This window comes from Oncorhynchus tshawytscha, linkage group LG08, assembly GCF_018296145.1.
Source record: "Oncorhynchus tshawytscha isolate Ot180627B linkage group LG08, Otsh_v2.0, whole genome shotgun sequence".
NCBI classification, from domain to species: Eukaryota; Metazoa; Chordata; class Actinopteri; order Salmoniformes; family Salmonidae; genus Oncorhynchus; species Oncorhynchus tshawytscha.
Genome location: NC_056436.1, coordinates 38,604,917 through 38,627,340, shown reverse-complemented (window position 1 = coordinate 38,627,340; position 22,424 = coordinate 38,604,917). Strand labels below are relative to the sequence as shown.

Sequence of the window (22,424 nt, the reverse complement as noted above, 5' to 3'; positions counted from 1 at the left end):
GTGGAAAAATAGTCTGTCCTCGGTTGCAACACTCACTACCGAGTTCCAAACTGGCTCTGAAATATTTTACCAGGGTTATCTTCTGTATACCAACCCTACCAACCCCAGGTGACTACCTCATGAAGCTAGTTGAGAGAATGCCAAGAGTGTGCAAAGCTGTCATCAAGGCAAAGGGTGGCTACTTTGAAGAATCTCAAATATAATATATAGTTTGATTTGTTTTTAACCATTTTTTTGGTTACTAAATGATTCCATATGTGTTATGTCATAGTGTTGATGTCATTACTATTATTCTACAATGTAGAAAATAGTAAAAATAAAGAAAATCTGTAGCTGTGTCCAAACTTTTGACTGGTACTGTATATAGTGTAGCTAGCTAGCTAGGCTAATTGAGCATGCACTTTCTTCCTGCCCTGCAATTACAAATATCAGCACCTCCATTTAGATGATTAAATAGCAGCCTACCTGTTGGCTCTTGGTCGTTGTACCATATACAGTACTTGTCATTTAACTTTAAATTCTATCATTTTAATATCAACTGTTGTTTAGATAATCTCCTAACTTGCTTTGGCACACATGGAGGCTCTATGACTGTAGTGGCGCTTTGGTGACTTGTGATTGGCCGACAACAACAAGCTACACGCACCACTCTGGGCTTTTTAAAAATTTAGCAGTGGAGAACATACTATTAACGTTTTATCCACAACTCTCTCTCCATCACTGTTGTTATTGACTGTGAAGCCAAAATGTTCCCAAACTGGAGATTTAAACAATGATTGAGTATCCTCCAATTCTGGTTTTATCGATCCCATCATTCGCCATCTACAGAGTTCCCAGCTGCACTTCACAAAAGGATCATTTAAAATCCGCCAGTTAAGATGAGAATTTTTGACGGAATAGCCTACAATGTTTTTTCAGATCAGATTTACTCATGGGGCAATGGCATACAACGCAGTGTGGTGCAGCTTCCACTAGAACTATGCTAACCAGTTTGGCTTCAGTTGAGCAGAGCCTTTCAGATTTACTGTATTTAATCTCATAAACCTAATTAAGAAATGGCAACGCTGACTTTTTGACAGCCAGTAAAAAAACGTTGTGGTTTATGGTGCAGCCTTTTAGATCGAATTGGGGAGTGAGAGATTCATGACACAATGTTGTGGTATGTTTTGTGGCTGTGGTGTGTGTAGCCTCTAGATTACTTTGGGGCTTTAGAAGTGATATACAACTCTAGGCCCAAGGCCAGTCTTCCGAAGATTCTTCCGATAGTCCTATTACTACAGCTGTACAATCTAACCTATCACGTATTGGAATAAATCCTAGAGGATTACATTCAACTCCCATGTCTTCCACCCTGTGGCTGTCTCGGTGGTATGTAGCCAGGCCTATATAAACCATGCTCTGTATGTGTGTTGGGGAATGCCAGCCCAGCAGCTGCTGTGAAAGCAAATCCCCATCCCAAATTGAGGATAAAAAAAACACTGACAGTTTTACAGTGACTCTGTGACAGGAGGAAATCTATTGGCCTGAATGACAGGAAACAAAGCACTGCACAGGAGAGTAAAGAGGATTCCCCCTGCCTCCAGAAGTCGATGCCTGGCTTCATTTACAGCAGTCCAGTGCTTGGGTTAATTGGGCCATTAATTGAATTTAACAACCCGGCCAATAAACTCCCACACATTGATTTGAACTATAGCTCAAAACTGAGTTAAATAAAAATAAAAATACGTTGTAGTTTTAATTTTTTTCACATATCAAACAAACAAAAATTCCTAACCAAAACCTGTCCATGCAAGTCATTTGTTTATTAGACAGAAATGCTGGTGTTAAATCCATCTATGATTATCATGAAGCATCACTAGTGTGTCCCAATTGTCATATTACTTTCGCTTTGGTCTTCCAACAACATGTGGGAATAGCCACTAACTGCTACGTGAATAGGCTTCAGTAGCCTATAGCCCCATCTCCCCTAATCTGCATCAGATGCGTTCATAAATGTGTTGCTACTCACTGAATGTTTCAGAGATATCAAGTTATGATGCTGTGTTCATTTCATAAAATGCTTGCAGTCAAACAACCAATAATACTGTGCGACTCTGTTTCTTTTTGTTTGGTCTGGACTGCGTTCTCACCTGTAGCGTACCGCACTACTGTACAAATTTAATCCACTCTTTTTGATTGAACCACTGTATGTTGTTGTGTAATGTGCTCCCAAGTGAGGAGTCCAAATGAACCGAATTAAGGGGTAAGAGTTTAGATAAAAAGTTTCTAAAAAAACACCCCGCTCCAAACCAATTCGGTGTGAAAGCCCACAAAGTGTGTGCATTGCCTTGATTCCTCGCTTCTCTTCTTGGCTCCCGTTGGAGGAGAAGGTCAGTGGAGAACGATCTCAATGGGTTTTGAGAAGGAGGCGAGGATGCAAGGAATCATTGAAATGCAATTGAGATTCTCCCTGTGAATGGTAGGTCTTTTGTGACATGACAATCCTCTGTTTTAGTCTCCCGAGTTTGATTGTAAGACATTTCTATTCTAAGAATTTTCTAGAACAGGATCAAGGAAGTTGGCTTGATCCATTTGCTTACAGTAACAGTCAAAAGTAAGGACACATACTCATTTTTATTTTGTACTATTTTCTACATTGTAGAATAATAGTGAAGACATCAAACTATTAAATAACACATATGGAATCATGTAGTAACCAAAAAAGTGTAAAACAAATCTAAATATATTTTAGATTCTTCAAAGTAGCCACCCTTTCTTTGCCTTGATTACAGCTTTGCACAACGGATGATCTCCGCATGTGTGGTTCAGACCGTGAAGCGTGGAGGTGGTGTGGGGGTGCTTTGCCGGTGACACTCAGTGATTTATTTTGAATTCAAGGTACAATTAACCAGCATGGCTACCACTGCAGCGATAAGCCATCCCATCTGGTTTGCGCTTAGTGGGACTACTATTTGTTTTTCAACAGGACAATGACCCAACACACCTCAAGGCTGTGTGATGGCTATTTGACCAAGAAGTAGAGTGATGGAGTGCTGCATCAGATGACCTGGCCTCCACAATCACCCGACCTCAACCCAATTGAGATGGTTTGGGATGAATTGGACCACAGAGTGAAGGAAAAGCAGCCAACAAGTGCTCAGCATATGTGGAAACTCCTTCAAGACTGTTGGAAAAGCATTCCAGGTGAAGCTGGTTGAGAGAATGCCAAGAGTGTGCTAAGCTGTAATCAAGGAAAAGAAAGGGTGGCTACTTTGAAGAATCTAAAATATAAAAATAGTAAAAATAAAGAAAAACCCTTGAATGAGTAGGTATGTCAACTTTTGACTGGTACTGTATGTCTAGCCTACCTGGTTGTCACAGCTCTGCCAATGGGAGTAAACAAACACACGCACACACACAGCAACTTGGATGGAACCATTAACAATGGTCCCAGCCCGTATCAGACAACCTTTTTTCCACCCCACATATCATCATCCATAAGGCCATAATGTTTTATGGGTGCAGGTGTTGTGCCTTGCTGGCATGCTGCTAAGCTGACTTGAGCAGATGTCCTCTACCCTCAGTACCCAGACTCGGGCAGGCTGAGACAACATGTCAGTCTGCTGCTGCTGTAACAGCTTGCTGGAGCCAGGCCTGGCTGGGAGGTGGGAATACCAGGGGATGAGATGAGCAAGCTAGTGGGGCGAGGGTAGGTTGGTGGTGGAGTGGGGGGTGGTGGGGTGAGGGCTGGGAAGCAGCTGCCAAATACTTCCACTTTCCGACCATCCATCCATCGCCCACGCCTTCCTCCCTCCCTCCGTGGCTATCAGAGTTAAGCCCAGGGTTGGAGCAAAAACCTACTCAAACAGGGTTTGAGAGCCCTGATACGGTCTCTTTATAGAATTCACCTGAACCTAGTACTGTCTAGTGTTTCCCCTACCTAACCATCCATATAGGCATGGTAGTCCACCATGTTTTTAGGCTCCGGTCATGTGTTGGTGTTTTGGGCATTGGGCTGGAGGGAGCAGTCACTGTGCTGGGACGAGGTCAAAGTAACTCTAGCTAGGCTACATTGTTTAGGAAGGGAGTGGACAGGGCCAACGGGTGATGTGTCTGTGTGTGTTGAAGAAGTAGGACCCTATAAAATCTGCTTTGTGGAAAACGTGGACTGAATCATGGAATCTAGACATAAAAACAGAATTCAACAATATTAAAAAATGTATTAAACTTAATTGGAAATCAACCAAATGTAATGAACTTATTAGAAAATACCTTTGCCCAAGTTATTCATAAGACATTAACAAAATGCATCAGTGATTTGTATTTTCCTTCAACTTTCTGAAACGGTATAGGAATGCCCCTGTCTGTGATGGTCCGTGCCTATGTCTACACTTTGTGGAGCTGTTAGCGATAATGCTAATGATAACGGTCTGCTGGTAGATGGAAGGGCTTTCCCAAAAACCTTCTAAATAAAATGTTAACTACAAAGTAGAGGTCGACTGATTTAATCGGCATAGCCGATTTCAAGTTTTCATAACAATCGGTAATCTGCATTTTTGGACGCCGATTACATTGCAATCCACGAGGAGACTGCGTGCAGGCTGACCACCTGTTACGCGAGTGCAGCAAGGAGCAAAGGTAATTTGCTAGCTAGCATTAAACTTATCTTATAAAAAACAATCAATCTTAACATAATCACTAGTTAACTACACATGGTTGATGATATTACTAGTTTATCTAGCTTGTACTGCGTTGCATATAATCAATACGTTGCCTGTTAATTTATCCTCGAATCATAGCTTACTTCGCCAAACGGGTGATGATTTAACAAGCAGATTTGCGGGGGAAAAAAGCACAGACGTTGCAGCAATGTGTACCTAACCATTAACATCAATGCCTTTCTTAAAATCAATACACAAGTATATTTTTTTATACCTGCATATTTAGTTAATATTGCCTGCTAACATGAATTTATTTTAACTAGGGAAATTGTGTCACTTCTCTTGTATTCTGTGCAAGCAGAGTCAGGGTATATGCAGCAGTTTGGGCCACCTGGCTCGTTGCGAACTGCGTGAAGACCATTTCTTCCTAATAAAGACCGTAATTAATTTGCCAGAATTTTACATAATTACGACATAACATTGAAGGTTGTGCAATGTAACAGCAATATTTAGACTTAAGGATGCCACCCGTTAGATAAAATCCGGAACAGTTCCGTTTTGTTTTCCGAAATTATAGTTTCCCGATTTTACCATATTAATGACCTAAGGCTCATATTTCTGTGTGTAAATTATAACTAAGTCTATCATTTGATATTTAATAGAGCAGTCTGACTGAGCGATGGTAGGCAGCAGCAGGCTCGTAAGCATTCATTCAAACAGCACTTTTGTGCATTTGCCAACACCGTTTTGCTATGCTTCAAACATTGTGCTGTTTATGACTTCAAGCCTATCAACTCTCGAGATTAGGCTGGCAATACTATAGTGCCTATAAGAACATCCAATAGTCAAAGGTATATGAAATACAAATGGTATAGAGAGAAATAGTCCTATAATAACTACAACCTAAAACTTCTTAACTGGGAATATTGAAGACTCATGTTAAAAGGAACCACCAGCTTTCATATGTTCTCATGTTCTGAGCAAGGAACTTAAACGTTAAGCTTTTTTACATGGCACATATTGCACTTTTACTTTCTTCTCCAACACTGTGTTTTTGTATTATTTAAACCAAATTGAACATGTTTCATTATTTATTTTATTTATGTATTAAGTTAAAATAAGTGTTCATTCAGTATTGTTGTAATTGTCATTATTACAAATAGATACCAAAAACAATCGGCCGATTAATCGGCCGCGGCTTTTTTTTGGGGTCCTCCAATAATAATCGGTATCAGTATTGGCATTAAAATCATAATCAGTTGACCTCTACTACAAAGTAGCCTATGCCTACCTGGCAGAATATTAGGATTATTTGCATCAATCCAGTGTCAATCACATGTGCACTGCAGAAATCAAATCTAATTTATTTATATAGCCCTTCTTAGATCAGCTGATATCTCAAAGTGCTGTACAGAAACCCAGCCTAAAACCCCAAATAGCAAGCAATGCAGGTGTAGAAGCACGGTGGCTAGGAAAAACTCCATAGAAAGGCCAAAACCTAGGAAGAAACCCTTGAAAGGAACCAGGCTATGAGGGGTGGCCAGTCCTCTTCTGGCTGTGCCGGGTGGAGATTATAACAGAACATGGCCAAATGTTCATAAATGACCAGCATGGTCAAATAATTATAATCACAGTAGTTGTCGAGGGTGCAACAGGTTAGCACCTCAGGAGTAAATGTCAGTTGGCTTTTCATAGCTTATTCACTACCGCTCCTGCTGTCTCTAGAGAGTTGAAAACAGCAGGTCTGGGACAGGTAGCACGTCCGGTGAACAGGTCAGGATTCCATAGCCGCAGGCAGAACAGTTGAAACTGGAGCAGCAGCACGGACAGGTGGACTGGGGACATCAAGGAGTCATCATGCCAGGTAGTCCTGAGGCATGGTCCTAGGGCTCAGGTCCTCCGAGAGAGAGAGAATGAAAGAAAGAAAGAGAGAGCGAATTAGAGAGAGCATACTTAAATTCACACAGGACACTGGATTAGACAGGAGAAATACTCCAGATATAAGAGACTGACCCTAGCCCCCCGACAACTAAACTACTGCAGCATAAATACAGGAGACTGAGACAGGAGGGGTCAGGAGACACTGTGGCCCCATCCGATGATACCCCCGGACAGGGCCAAACAGGCAGGATATAACCCCACCCACTTTGCCAAAACACAGCCCCCACACCACTAGAAGGATATCTTCAATCACAGAGGGAGCTCTGAGCAGATTATTTGTTGCGATTGCAAACATAATAAAATGGTGGTCCGATTATGAGTGAGTCCCGGATTATGAGGAAAAACATTAAGATCCACAACATTTATTCCATGGGACAAAACTAGGTCCAGAGTATGACTGTGGCAGTGAGTAGGTCCGGAGACATGAGAGTCGATGATTGCTCCGAAAGCATTTTGGAGTGGGTCTGTGGACCTTTCCATGTGAATATTAAAGTCACCAAAAATTAGAATATTATCTGCTATGACTACAAGGTCCGATAGGAATTCAGGGAACTCAGTGAGGAACGCTGTATATGGCCCAGGAGGCCTGTAAACAGTAGCTATAAAAAGTGATTGAGTAGGCTGCATAGATTTCATGACTAGAAGCTCAAAAGACGAAAATGTTTTTATTTTTTGTAAATTGAAATTTGCTATCGTAAATGTTAGCAACACCTCCACCTTTGCGGGATGCTCAGGGGATATGGTCACTAGTGTAACCAGTAGGTGAGGCCTAATTTAATACAGTAAATTCATCAGGCTTAAGCCATGTTTCAGTCAGGGCAGTCACATCAAGATTATGATCAGTGATTAGTTCATTGACTATAACTGCCTTGGAAGTGAGGGATCTAACATTAAGTAGTCCTATTTTGAGATGTGAGGTATCACAATCTCTTTCAATAATGGCAGGAATGGAGGGGGTCTTTATTCTAGTGAGATTGCCAAGGCGAACACCGCCATGTTTATTTTTGCCCAACCTAGGTCGAGGCACAGACACGGTCTCAATGGGGATAGCTGAGCTGACTAGCCTGCCTGGCCTGCACCCTGTTTCATTGTTGAGCTAGGGGAGTTAGAGCCCTGTCTATGTTCGTAGATAAGATGAGAGCACCCCTCCAGCTAGGATGGAGTCCGTCATTCCTCAACAGGCCAGGCTTGGTCGTGTTTGTGGGTGAGACCCAGAAAGAGGGCCAATTATCTACAAATTCTATATTTTGGGAGGGTCAGAAAACAGTTTTCAACCAGCGATTGAGTTGTGAGACTCTGCTGTAGAGCTTAACACTCTCCCAAACTGGGAGGTGGGCCAGAGACAATTACTCGATGGCAACACATCTTTCTAGCTGATTTACATGCTGAAGCTATGTTGCGCTTGGTGACCTCTGACTGTTTCATCCTAACATCGTTGGTTAACAATATCCCTATACTCACCAGTTTTAGCTTTAGCCAGCACCTTCTTCAGATTAGCCTTAAAGTCGGTAGCCCTGCCCCCTGGTAAACAGTGTATGATCGCTGGATGATTTGTTTTAAGTCTAATACTGCGGGTAATGGAGTCACCAATGACTAGAGTTTTCAATTTGTCAGAGCTAATGGTGGGAGGCTTCGGCGTCTCAAACCCCGTAACGGGAGGAGTAGAGACCAGAGAAGGCTCGGCCTCTGACTCCGACTCGCTGCTTAATGGGCAGAACCGGTTGAAAGTTTGTCGGCTGAAAGAGCGACACCGGTTGAGCATTCCTACAGCATTTCCCTTCAGAAGCCATGAGAAAGTTGTCCGGCTGTGGGGGCCGTGCGAGGAGATTTATATTACTATCTGTACTTAATGGTGGCACAGACGCTGTTTCATTCTTTCCTACACTGAAATTACCGTTGCCTAACGATTGCGTCTGAAGCTGGGCTTGCGGCACAGCTATCCTCGCCCTAAGGCGATCATTCTCCTGTATATTATTCTCCTGTATACAGCGACTGAAATTAGAAGGCATCATGTTAATGTTACTACTTAGCTTCGGCTGGTGGAGGTCCTGACGAATCATGTCCAGATAAAGCGTCCGGAGTGAAAAAGTTGAATGAAAAAAAGTTGAGTGAGGGGGAAAAACTAAAAATAGAAATGGTAATAAAAGAGTAAAAACCGTAAAGTTGTCAGGTAGTAAAGTAAGGTTAGCAACAAAATGCACAGCAGCACGTAAACAACTCTGCAAGTAGTGACTGGAAATGATACGTCCGAAACACCGCTAACCAAGCAAAGGTCTCTGGCTGGTATGCACTTGCGTTAAAGGTAACTTCACCCAAAATGTTTAAATGTCTTCAATTTTCCCACACCTCAAAAGTGGTCTCCTGATGTCGTTTAGGCATTGTTGTGGACTTAGAACTAGGTTTGGGCGGTATCCAGATCGTTATCCCTTCATACCGACCTTGTGCCTCATCAGGTTATTCTGTAAACCCTACTAACCTGAAGGTTAGCAATGCTAACAAGTATATTTCAAATCTCATAGAGAATCCTAACTAAATTTAAAAAAAAATGTATTTCACCTTTATTTAACCAGGTAGGCTAGTTGAGAACAAGTTCTCATTTACAACTGCTTTGCCTTATCTGGCCAAAGCAGTTTGACACATACAACACAGAGTTACACATGGAATAAACAAACATACATTCAATAATACAGTAGAAAAAGTCTATATACAGTGTGTGCAAATGAGGCAATAAATCGGCCATGGTGGTGAAGTAATTACAAAATAGCAATTAAACACGAATGGTAGATGTGCAGAAGATGAATTTGCAAGTAGAGATACTGGGGTGCAAAGGAGCAAGATAAATAAATAAATACAGTATGGGGATGAGGAAGTTGGATGGGCTATTTACAGATGGGTAGTGATCTGTGAGCTGCTGACAGCTGGTGTTTAAAGCTAGTGAGGGAGATATGAGTCTCCAGCTTCCGTGATTTTTGCAGTTCATTCCAGTAATTGGCAGCAGAGAACTGGAAGGAAAGGTGGCCAAAGGAAGAATTTGCTTTGGGGGTGACCAATGAGATGTACTTGCTGGAGCGCGTGCTACGGGTGGGTGCTTCTATGGTGACCAGTGATTCAAGATAAGGCGGGGCTTTACCTAGCAGAGACTTGTAGATGACCCGGAGTCAGTGGGTTTGGCGACGAGTATGAATCGAGGGCCAGTGGTGGTCGCAGTGGTGGGGAGTATATGGGGCTTTGGTGACAAAACGGATGGCACTGTGATAGACTGCATCCAATTTGTTGAGTAGAGTGTTGGAGGCTATTTTGTTAATGACATCGCCGAAATCGAGGATCGGTAGGATGGTCAGTTTTACGAGGTTATGTTTGGCAGCATGAGTGAAGGATGCTTTGTTGCGAAATACGAAGACGATTCTAGATTTCATTTTGGATTGGAGATGCTTAATGTGAGTCTGGAAGGAGAGTTTACAGTCTAACCAGACACCTAGGTATTTGTAGTTGTCCACATATTCTAAGTTAGAACCGTCCAGAGTAGTGATGCTGGACGGGCGGGCAGGTGCGGGCAGCAATCGGTTGAAGAGCATGCGTTTAGTTTTACTTGCATTTAAGAGCAGTTGGAGGCCACGGAAGGAGAGTTGTATGGCATTGAAGCTCGTTTGGAGGTTAGTTAACACAGTGTCAAAAGCAAGGCCAGAGGTGTACAGAATGGTGTCGTCTGCGTAGAGGAGGATCAGAGAATCACCAGCAGCAAGAGCGACATCATTGATGTATACAGAGAAGAGAGTCGGCCCGAGAACTGAACCCTGTGGCACCCCCATAGAGACTGCCAGAGGTCCGGACAACAGGCCCTCCGATATTTGACACACTGAACTCTATTAGAGAAGTAGTTGGTGAACCAGGCGAGGCAATCATTTGAGAAAGCAAGGCTGTTGAGTCTGCCGATAAGAATGTGGTGATTGACAGAGTTGAAAGCCTTGGCCAGGTCGATGAATACGGCTGCACAGTAATGTCTCTTATCAATGGCGGTTATGATATCGTTTAGGACCTTGAGTGTGGCTGAGGTGCACCCATGACCAGCTCTGAAACCAGATTGCATATAGGAGAAGGTACGGTGGGATTTGAAATGGTCGGTAATCTGTTTGTTAACTTGGCTTTCGAGAAGACCCCTTTGAAAGGCAGGGTAGGATAGATATTGGTCTGTAGCAGTTTGGGTCTAGAGTGTCTCCCCCTTTGAAGAGAGGGATGACCGCGGCAGCTTTCCAATCTATGCGAATCTCAGACAATACGAAAGAGAGGCCGAACAGGCTAGTAATAGGGGTTGCAACAATTTCGGCAGATCATTTTAGAACGAGAGGGCCCAGATTGTCTAGCCCGGCTGATTTGTTGGGATCCAGATTTTGCAGCTCTTTCAGAACATCAGCTATCTGGGTTTGGATGAAGGAGAAATGGGGGAGGCTTGGGTGAGTTGCTGTGGAGGGTGCAGGGCTGTTGACCGGCTATAGGGGTAGCCAGGTGGAAAGCATGGCCAGCCGTAGAACATTTTTAATTCTTAATTATAGTGGATTTATCAGTGGTGACAGTGTTTCCTAGCCTCAGTGCAGTGGGCAGCTGGGAGGAGGTGCTCTTATTCTCCATGGACTTTAGTGTCCCAGAACTTTTTTGAGTTTGTGCTACAGGATGCAAATTTCTCCTTGAAAAAGCTAGCCTTAGCTTTCCTAACTGCCTGTGTATATTGGTTCCTAACTTCCCTGAAAAGTTGCATGTCACGGGGGCTATTCGATGCTAATGCAGAACGCCACAGGATGTTTTTGTGCTGGTCAAGGGCAGTCAGGTCTGGAGTGAACCAAGGGCTATATCTGTTTCTGGTTCTACTTTTTTGAATGGGGCATGCTTATTTAAGATGGTGAGGAAGGCACTTTCAAAGAATAACCAGGCATCCTCTACTGACGGGATGAGGTCAATATCCTTCCAGGATACGGGCAGGTCAATTAGAAAGGCCTGCTCGCTGAAATGTTTTAGGGAGCGTTTGACAGTGATGAGAGGTGATCGTTTGACCCGTTACGGATGCATGCAATGAGGCAGTGATCTCTGAGATTTTGGTTGAAAACAGCAGAGGTGTATTTGGAGGGCAAGTTGGTTAGGATGATATTTATGAGGGTGCCCGTGTTTACGGATTTGGGGTTGTACCTGGTGGGTTCATTGATAATTTATGTGAGATTGAGGGTATCAAACTTAGATTGTAGGATGGCCGGGGTGTTAACCTCCCTGGGATATGTGGGACGCTCTCCAAGGTCAGGGCAAACAAAGACATAAACGGAACGAGTTCCACAGAAATGTGACTAACAGAAATTGAATAATGTGTCCTTGAGCAAAGGGGGGGTCAAAATCAAAAGTAACAGTCAATATCTGGTGTGGCCACCAGCTGCATTAAGTACTGCAGTGCATCTCCTCCTCATAGACTGCACCAGATTTGCCAGTTCTTGCTGTGAGATGTTACCCCACTCTTCCACCAAGGCACCTGCAAGTTCCTGGACATTTCTGGGGGGAATGGCCCTAGCCCTCACCCTCCGATCCAACAGGTCCCAGATGTGTTCAATGGGATTGAGATCCGGGCTCTTCGCTGGCCATGGCAGAACACTGACATTCCTGTCTTGCAAGAAATCACGCACAGAACGAGCAGTATGGCTGGTGGCATTGTCATGCTGGAGGGTCATGTCAGGATGAGCCTGCAGGAAGGGTACAACATGAGGGAGGAGGATGTCTACCTGTACCGCGCAGCGCTGAGATTGCCATGCAATGACAACAAGCTCAGCCCGATGATGCTGTGACACCGCCCCAGACCATGACGGACCCTCCACCTCCAAATCGATCCCACTCCAGAGTCCAGGCCTCGGTGTAATGCTCATTCCTTCATCGATAAACGCGAATCCGACCATCATCCCTGGTGAGACAAAACCGCGACTTGTCAGTGAAGAGCACTTTTTGCCAGTCCTGTCTGGTCCAGTGAGAGTGGGTTTGTGCCCATAGGCGACGTTGTTGCCAGTGATGTCTGGTGAGGACCTGCCTTACAACAGGCCTACAAGCCCTAAGTCCAGCCTCTCTCAGCCTATTGCGGACAGTCTGAGCACTAATGGAGGGATTGTGTGTTTCTGGTGTAACTCAGGCAGTTGTTGTTGCCATCCTGTACCTGTCCCGCATGTGTGATGTTCGGATGTACCAATCCTGTGCAGGTGTTGTTACACGTGGTCTGCCACTGCGAGGACGATCAGCTGTCCGTCTTGTCTCCCTGTAGCGCTGTCTTAGGCGTCTCACAGTACGGACATTGTAATTTATTGCCCTGGCCACATCTGCAGTCCTCATGCCTCCTTGCAGCATGCTTAAGGCATGTTCACGCAGATGAGCATGGACCCTGGGCATCTTTCTTTTGGTGTTTAGTAGAAATGCCTCTTTAGTGTCTAAGGTCTTCGTAACTGTGACCTTAATTGCCTACCGTCTGTAAGCTGTTAGTGTCTTAATGACCGTTCCACCGGTGCATTGTTCATTAATTGTTTATGGCTCATTGAACAAACATGGGAAACAGTGTTTAAACCCTTTACAATGAAGATCTGTGAAGTTATTTGGATTTTAACGAATGATCTTTGAAAGACAGGGTCCTGAAAAAGGGACGTGTCTCTTTTTACTGAGTTTATTATACAGCAAGGTGCTTGAGCCAGGAGGGGATTCTTGCTGTTACCAATCAAAACTTGATTTTGGAAGAAGCCTTTACTGCTTTACCGAAGTTGCAAGACATTGCAACTAGGCCTAGAGCATAGTTCTGACTATGTCTGCCTGGTGCCCGAACTGCCTATACTGTGCCCCTCCCCTCTCTCTCTGTCCCTCGCTAGCTCGCTATGAAAGATGTTTGATTAGTTGCCGTACTCAAGAGAACAGTCTCCTCCGTTCCAAAAATTGGAGTCGAGCCTGGAAGTCGACGTGCGAGGAATCAATTATTTTGGAGTCGACTCTCCACTACATTGTCGTTAACAGTTGGACAAATGTCAGCGAAAGTTAAATGAGAAGGAAATGTAAACTTTGCGAGGTAGAATTGAGGTACAGGAATGGTAGTACAGGTGCAATGCTTAACTATATGAAAGGGAGCAACCTTGAGACCCACACCGTTGCTAGCAAGCAGCTCAGCTGCATTGTGAATTCACATGGAATTGTATGAATTTTTCTTATAGTTTGAACGGAAAATTCAACATGAACATAAATTGTCTATTTGTCACATCCCTAGTCAGCATAGCTTCCGATAGATGCACTGGTCTTGATCCTAAACTCTGATGGGCTATGCTGGTCCAGTCCCTGAAGCCTGATTTGGCTATGCTGGCCCAGTCACTAAAGCATGATTGGCTATCCTGGTCCCATCCTGGAGGTCCGTGTCCACCACCCAGCACGGTCTACTCCTGGGCCTGTGAGATGGAGGCCCAACCCGCTGACATGTTAACTAGTACCCCAGGGGTCTCTAATCCTCCCTGCAGTTTCTGGAGATGTGACGCTCACACACACACCTACACAGACATGCACTCTCTGCCTGTGGCGCTGCTTGTTATACAGTTGAGCTGATCCCTTACGACAAGCCCAGCCCCAGGTCACTGGAACAGCCTGCGGCCATATTTATTCCTATCTCTCTCTCTGTCTTTGTGTCAGCCAGCTCTCCTCTGTTGTCACTAACATTGCTGCATATGCTCCAATGGGTCTCTCGTGTGTGTGTGTGTGTGTGTGTGTGTGGTGTGTGGTGTGTGGTGTGTGGTGTGTGGTGTGTGTGACTCCATGTCATGATGTGTGCTCTTGCACATGGCAATTTTTTTTCAGATATGAACTGTGTGTGTACTGTTGCTGTGTAATCTATTATTAAACTAATTTACTAATGGACAACCAGTGTGTGGGAATTTCAAAGGACACACAAAATGTCTGAAAAAGTGTGTGTGCAAATACGTGTGTCATGCATGCTCTCTGAGGGGAGCCCGTGTGTTTGTGTTAGAGAGTAACATCCCCAGCATTTTGTGAATGCGGTGTAGAAACTGAGTGTCTCCTTGTCTTTCTCCCACTGCCTGTGTGTTGGAGTGTAATGTTTATATAGGTCATTGTGTTCATTCAGTGCTGTGTAAAGCTTCTGCTCAGCCACAGGGTAGATAAGGGAGTCCTTAAATGCATATTTACCCTGCTGCTCGGCTCGACTCTCCCTCTCTTGTCATTATGTGAATCTCCGATTCTCTCTCTCCCCTTTCCCTCTATCTCTCCCTCTTCCATCCTCTCCTCTGCCATTGAGTGATGTTCTCTCTGTTTGTGTTCAGGTCCACTGAACAAAGTCCAACTCATGACATGGATCAAGAGCGGGGCTTTGTGTCCTATAGACCCTCCCTCTCTCACTCTCTCTCAGTGTTGTTCGCACAGGGAGCCGGGAGCCAGGAACCCCCCCAACCCCCCCTTGATATAGCCTATGGGGTTGGAAACAGTAATGAAACATTGTCATAAACAAGGGTTTATCAACTCCAGGCCTCGGCAGCCACAGGGTTGAACATTTTAGAGAGAGAGAGAGAGAGAGAGAGAGAGAGAGAGAGAGAGAGAGAGAGAGAGAGAGAGAGAGAGAGAGAGAGAGAGAGAGAGAGAGAGAGAGAGAGAGAGAGAGAGAGAGAGAGAGAGAGAGAGAGAGAGAGAGAGAGAGAGAGAGAGAGAGAGAGAGAGAGAGAGAGAGAGAGAGAGAGAGAGAGAGAGAGAGAGAGAGAGAGAGAGAGAGAGAGAGAGAGAGAGAGAGAGAGAGAGAGAGTGTGAGAAAGACTGAGAGAAGGGGAGAGGGAGCAGGAAGAGTGGAAGCTAGCGTGCATTCCTGTGAATAGGTTCATGTTAGCTTTATTACCCATGCATCCTGTCTCAGACAAATAGCAAAACAACGCTAATATGAATACTAACTACTGTATCCTCCATTATCTGTAGCTCATCATTGAGATAGACCAGCAGTCTTTCTTTTCTTGACTTATCTAGTGATGATCACATCACTGATAGTAGGATGTAATCTGAATACACATCATTATACTCAAACTATGCTTCTTAAGATCACAAGTGGGCCTCTTAAAATGAGCAGGGTTATTGACGGAGAATAATCTCAAAGCTCTCACCAAACTGTGTGTACCCTTAACGCAGTGCCAGAAGAATTCATTTTTAGACCTGTCTCAGAAAATCACAGAAAGTTACAGTGTGTGATTGTCTGTCTCGGGGTGCACTACAGTACATCAGGGCCAGTGTCCACAAAGTACCTCAGAGTAAGAGTGCTGATATAGGATCAGGTTTTCTGTTTGGATCATAATTAATAATATTATATGGACATGGAGGACCTGATCCTAGATCAGCACTCCTACTCAGACTCTTTGAGAATACGGGTCCAGTAATTCCAGGTGTTTGTTTACATGGTGCTTTAGTCTAAATGTCCTTCTTTCTTTCTTTCTTTCTTTCTTTCTTTCTTTCTTTCTTTCTCTCTTTCTCTCTTTCTCTCTTTCTTTCTCTCTCTACCCATGTGGCCATCCTGTGACCTCGTGTGAACTTCATCAGGAATCAGACCAAGGTAAGTCCAGTACTGTGACTGGCTGCTATTACTATTGATTGTGTTAATGTTTGGTTGGCAATGCTGTTAATGTCTCAGTGTTTACATTCTAGCTACGCTGTATTCATGCGTTTTATAAAGCAATCATTGTACTTTTATGTTGACATGTACACACACGGTTCATTTGTATGCCATGTTTATCATTGCCAGTGCTCAACAAGAAACACCCAACGAGCAAAACTGGTTGAAATGACACTGTAACAATGCCATTTTAACTGATCATTCCAATATGTTTTGCCTGTTTTAAATCAGTTCTAACTGTTTTGTTTCATTCTATGTCTTGTCCCTCAGACCTTTGCCTACGACTACTGTTTCTGGTCCATGGACGAGTCGGAAAAGGACAAGTTTGCGGGTCAGTTTTCATTTTCCTCACGTTAGCCCCTCCTCACTTCCCTTCTTCCATGTTCTGTTATAATCTCCACCCGGCACAGCCAGAAGAGGACTGGCCACCCCACATAGCCTGGTTCCTCTCTAGGTTTCTTCCTAGGTTTTGGCCTTTCTAGGGAGTTTTTCCTAGCCACCGTGCTTCTACACCTGCATTGCTTGCAGTGAAGTATTGAAGTATTTTTGTACTGTTTTATATTGTATAATAATGTGTGGTGTTGTAACGTTGCCTGGTGGTTGTCTCCAGGTCAGGACGTGGTGTTCCAGTGCCTTGGGGAGAGTCTTTTGCACAACGCTTTCCAGGGCTACAATGCCTGCATCTTCGCCTATGGACAGACGGGTATGTTTTTACATTATGGGAGAATCTGAATTGCGTTTCCTTTATTACTTGCGGCCTCTCTCCTCGCCTCCTTCTCCAAACCCATTGGATGAGGTCAGAAGATCTCATCCAATGGGTAAGGAGGAGACAAGGAATCAAGGAAATGCAATTGAGTTTTTCCCTATGACATATACTATTGGCTGTTCTGATTAGCATGTAACAGATCCTTAGTTGTTCATCTGTCACCTCCCTACTATGCTCTCCCATTGGCTGTCTCCTCACATCCGTGCTCACCCATTGGCTGTATGTGTGTGTCCCTCCAGGTTCGGGGAAGTCGTACACAATGATGGGTTCGGTGGACTCTCCAGGTCTGATCCCGCGGCTGTGCAGTTCTCTGTTTGACAGGACCCTGCTGGAGCAGAGGGAGGGGGAAGGCTTCACCATAGAGGTCTCCTACATGGAGATATACAACGAGAAGGTCCGCGACCTCCTTGACCCCAAAGGGTACGACCTTTAACCTCCACATGACCTCTTGTTTTAGTTAATTGTTTGAATATACTACAGTTTGTCTGTGGCCCCATTTTTAAATAATTTAAACACGCTTCCTCCCTTGATGTAGTCACTAATAACTCAATTGTTCCATGACATACTGGTAGCTTTTGCCTATCCAGTATGTTTCCAAACATGCTTCGGAGCAGGGCCCCAATGGTTTTGCACACATTTGCACCTGTTTGTCTGCTCACAGTTTCTATGGCTCACGCTTGACCCCAAAGGTTATGACCCCGTCACCTCTGACCCCTGCTAAAACAATCAATAGAATAGCAGAGCTGCGTGCCACAGGAGTGGGAGGTCCGACATCTGACGGCCATATGGAGTCAGTCTGCCACATTATACAGATGCTAGAACTTGGCCTAATGATATACCACTTGTATTGATCTGGCTATTGCTGATTCTATTTGGAGAACTGTTGCTTTTACACAGAATGTAGGAGAGTGTATAGGGATACATCTCAAGTAGAACACTATTTGAGATTAATTAATTTACTAATAAATGAATACTTTTTTTATTAATTTACAAATGAAAAATGATAGAAATGTATAAATGCATTCATTTATTTATATTATTTTTTGATAAGAGCATGGAAGCATGATGACTGTGGATTTCTTCCATAGTAAACCACATTCATATCTGTCATTCCCCCCTCCCCCCCAGGAGCAGACAGGCTCTGAGAGTGAGGGAACACAAGGTGTTGGGGCCGTATGTGGACGGCCTGTCTCGCCTGGCGGTGGCCAGCTACAAGGTACACCACAATACCACTGCTGTACCACTACCACCACTAGTAGACTGACTACTGATATGACCATGCTACTGATGATACAAGCTTTATTTAATATTCATAAGCGACAGAATTGATACGATGATATGGTATCTCCATGAGATATTTATGGTCTGGGTTGGAGAGTAGAGAGGGGTGTGTGTCAGCTGAGAGGTTTGCTAGCTGTTCTCACATCAGTGGTAGTGTACCATGCTGGGGCGTTCATGCTCCCAGGGGATTTTATTAGGTCAGGATGTCTGATGAAGACCTAATGGTCGAAACGTAATGATAAAATCACTTGGGAGCATGAACAGCAGTGTGTGGAGCAGTGTGTGGACTGAAAACTCGAGCACCTGCAAAAAAAAAGTACCTGGATGCACGGCTGTTCTTCAGCTTTTGTAAATGTGTCATGCTGCCCTGCCCAAGAGGGATGGTTTCTCTGGAAACAATATAGAAGTATTTATTTGTTTACTAATGAATTATTTATAGCATCTCCCTTCCGCTCTCTGTTCTCTATTCTTCCTTTCTCTCCTGCCTTCTTCCGTCCCCCGTTTGTCTTCTCACTCACTCTCTCTCTCTCCCTCCTTACATCTCTCACTGTCCTTCCTCCCTCCATCCATCCCTCTCCGATCTCTCCTAGGACATCGAGTCTCTGATGTCAGAGGGGAATAAGTCTCGTACGGTGGCCGCCACCAACATGAACGAGGAGAGCAGCAGATCTCACGCAGTCTTCAACATCATCCTCACACACACACTCAAAGACCTGCAGTCTGGGGTAAGCCATGCTGACACACAGGAACAGACACGCACACAAACACAAACATGGAAACACACATGGACACAGAGACACAAACCCTCCATCTGAGGGTTAAGGGGGTCCCCCTTTGTTTTGGAAGTTAACCTCCCCCAGATAATTTTTATGTAGAAAGACTGGGAAGTCAAGTTCCTATGACTTTTTAAAAGGACATTCTACTCCAAAATTGATGAAAATAAAATTACGCTGACACCATCTAAAATATAATTTCCACCTCCAGAAATGAGTCCAATAACATATTGGTTACAGTGCATTCGGAAAGTATTCAGACCCCTTGACTTTTTCCACATTTTGTTACGTTACAGCCTTATTCTAATGTTGATTAAATTAAACATTTTCCTCAATCTACACACAACCCCATAATGACAAATATATGTTTTTACACATATAAAAATGTGTATATATATATATATATATATATATAAAAACAGATACCTTATTTACATAAGTATTCAGACCCTCTGCTATGAGACTCGAAATTGAGCGCAGGTGAGTCCTGTTTCCATTGACAATCCTTGAGATGTTTCTTCAACTTGATTGGAGTCCACCTGTGGAAAATTCAATTGAATGGACATGATTTGGGAAGGCACACAGCTGTCTATATGAGGTCCCACAGTTGACAGTGCATGTCAGAGCAAAAACCAAACCATGAGGTCGAAGGAATTGTCCATAGAGCTCAGAGACAGGATTGTGTCAAGGCACAGATCTAGGGAAGGGTACCAGAAAATGTCTGCACCATTGAAGGTCCCAGAGAACACTGTGGCCTCCATCACTCTTAAATGGAAGACGTTTGGAACCACCAAGACTCTTCCTAGCGCTGGCCCCCCGGCCAAACTGAGCAATCGGCGGAGAAGGGCCTTGGTCAGGGAGGTGACCAAGAACCCGAGGGTCACTCTGACAGAGCTCCAGAGTTCATCTGTGGAGATGGTTGTCCTTCTGGAAGGTTCTTATATCTTTGCAGCACTCCACCAATCAGTCCTTTTATTAGAGAGTGGCCAGACGAAAGCCACTCCTCAGTAAAAGGCACATTAAAGCCCGCTTGGAGTTTGCCAAAAGGCACCTAAAGGACTCTGACCATGAGAAACAAGATTCTCTGATCTGATGAAACCAAGATTGAACTCTTTGGCCTGAATGCAAAGCATCACGTTTGGAGGAATCCAATACCATTCCTACTGTGAAGCATGGTGGTGGCAGCATCATGCTGTGGGGATGTTTTTCAGTGGCAGGGACTGTGAGACTAGTCAGGATCGAGGGAAAGATGAACAGAGCAATGTACAGAGAGATCCTTGATGAAAACCTGCTCCAGAGCACTCAGGACCTCAGACTGGGGGTGAAGGTTCACCTTCTAACAGGACAACGACCCTAAGCACACAGCCAAGACAACACAGATGTAGCATCGGGACAAGTCTCTGAATGTCCTTAAGTGGCCCAGCTAGAGCCCGGACTTGACCCCAATCAAACAACTCTGGAGAGACCTGAAAATAGCTGTGTAGCGACGCTCCCCAACCTGACAGAGTTTGAGAGGATCTAGAGACGAATGGGAGAAACAAGTTAAGGTCTTGTTGAGCAGCTAATTAGTAGAATCAGGTGTTAAATTAGGGTTGGCCTGAACCCACAGGATGGTAGATCTCCAGGAAGAGGGTTGGGCAGCACTGGTCTATATCATGTGTCAACCTCATTCCACGGAAGGTCAAGTGTCTGAGGGTTTTCTCTCCTCCCTCACTAATTAGTAAAGAACTCCCCTCACTTGGTTGTCGTAATTGAACGGAACAACCAAAAACCTGCAGACACTAGGCCCTCCATGGAATGGGTTTGACACCCCTGGTCCATATTATCGGGTATGCTATTAGCATTATCACCTGTAGCCCAACTGATGCAGCATAGTATCTATAAATAGGCTGAAGCATGGGGTTGCCTATTTGCATTTACCCTAATGTGCTAATCATTAGCTAGATCCCAAATGTGATCTTTTAACTAGTTATGCATATTGATGCATTATATGTCCCCAAGAAATGACAAACACAGTGAGTATAATGTAGGCCTACCTGTTAAGGTAGTTTTGGGTAATCCGCCACCAGGGGTAACACACCCCGTCTGTACTTCTCACCGAAACCACTTAATGTCACACATTTTCCCACAACACTTCCCCTGGTTACCACTACTCTTGCTCAACTAAAAATGTAATCTGGCTAATCACAATTTCTTAAGACACTCAAAAAAAAAAAGCTTGAGGGTGGTGTTTTATCCCAAGTTACCCCACAATTGACCCGTGTACCATCCAGCCCCACTCTTCCCTATGCGATAAGGTGCTTAACCATGCTGCTGCTTAAAACTCTGGGTTTTAAATGGTGCAGTTCACACATATTTAGGAGTTGAGAAATAAATCAATAAAGCTGGGACCCCCCCTTTTAACAAAAACCATTACAACTGCTGTTTCCCCTGCGATTGCGTTATGAATGGTTGTGCATTGACCACTTGTCAGAATGCATGTTCCCTCCCTATGGCACTCGCAGCTTGAATGTGCCTTGTGAGGAATATTTCTCCCGCATCGAACGCACAACAACAAGTCGACTAGGTAAATGTATAAACTATTCTACTATGGGGTTGTTTGATTTTTCTATTAGTTAGTTGTTTTGTTTGCAGAGGGAAAGTAAATGTGGACTGTTTTAGCATTTTCAAATGTTCCAGATTTTTTTTGCCGTGGCGCGGCGCCACGCTGCAGCGGAAACACTGCGACTGCTGTAATGCTTTTGTTATCTAAAATTCTCTCATCCTCTCACTCTACTTCAGTGTTACTCACAATTTTTTGTAAGGGGGCAACTTTAGGTTGAGACAACCATTGAGGGCCGCACATCTTTAATTTGTACTTTTTCTTCCAGTATTATCAATTGAGAGCAATATAGCACATGCAACTGATGATACAGCACATCACAAATATATACATACACACACATCAAATAGGCTGCATTACATGTATACGACCCATATTAAGGGTTACCTCAGTAGTTGGATGAGCGAAAATGTCTTCTGCTCCTTGACTGAATTCTAAATGTATAGTCTGTTGCTATCCTTGTGAGGCAATCCATGTGTGCATTGGTCAGTCTCTCTGTTTTTGTTTCACAATGTTCATTGTTGAAAATGTTGCTTCACAGGAATAAGTGCTGACAAAAAAATGTCACCTTTTGCACACATTGCTTCAGAAGTGGACACTCTGTGTCTGACCCAAGGCTACAGAAATGGGTAACACCTGATCTTAGTTCACCTTACAATGCATGTGTAATTTGCCTGCAGCTCCACTATCTCACTCTCTATTCCAGCACGGTCAGGACAGAGGGCTGTGATGACTGGGGTCAGAGCTGACACTATCTCACTCTCTATTCCAG

At 44.0% G+C, this 22,424-nt stretch overlaps 1 protein-coding gene across 2 annotated transcripts in view; it reads left to right on the top strand.

Moving 5' to 3' along the window:
* The window catches only part of LOC112256511 (kinesin-like protein KIF13B), an 88,112-nt gene that overhangs the window by 23,130 nt on the left and 42,558 nt on the right, over positions 1–22,424 (top strand). For both annotated transcript variants that reach the window (XM_042325511.1, XM_024429820.2), the window contains exons 4-9: positions 16,158–16,170; positions 16,501–16,561; positions 16,841–16,933; positions 17,236–17,416; positions 18,125–18,212; positions 18,868–19,002. In XM_042325511.1, the coding sequence (XP_042181445.1) occupies positions 16,158–16,170; positions 16,501–16,561; positions 16,841–16,933; positions 17,236–17,416; positions 18,125–18,212; positions 18,868–19,002 (571 nt within the window). The remainder of the gene's footprint in view (positions 1–16,157; positions 16,171–16,500; positions 16,562–16,840; positions 16,934–17,235; positions 17,417–18,124; positions 18,213–18,867; positions 19,003–22,424) is intronic.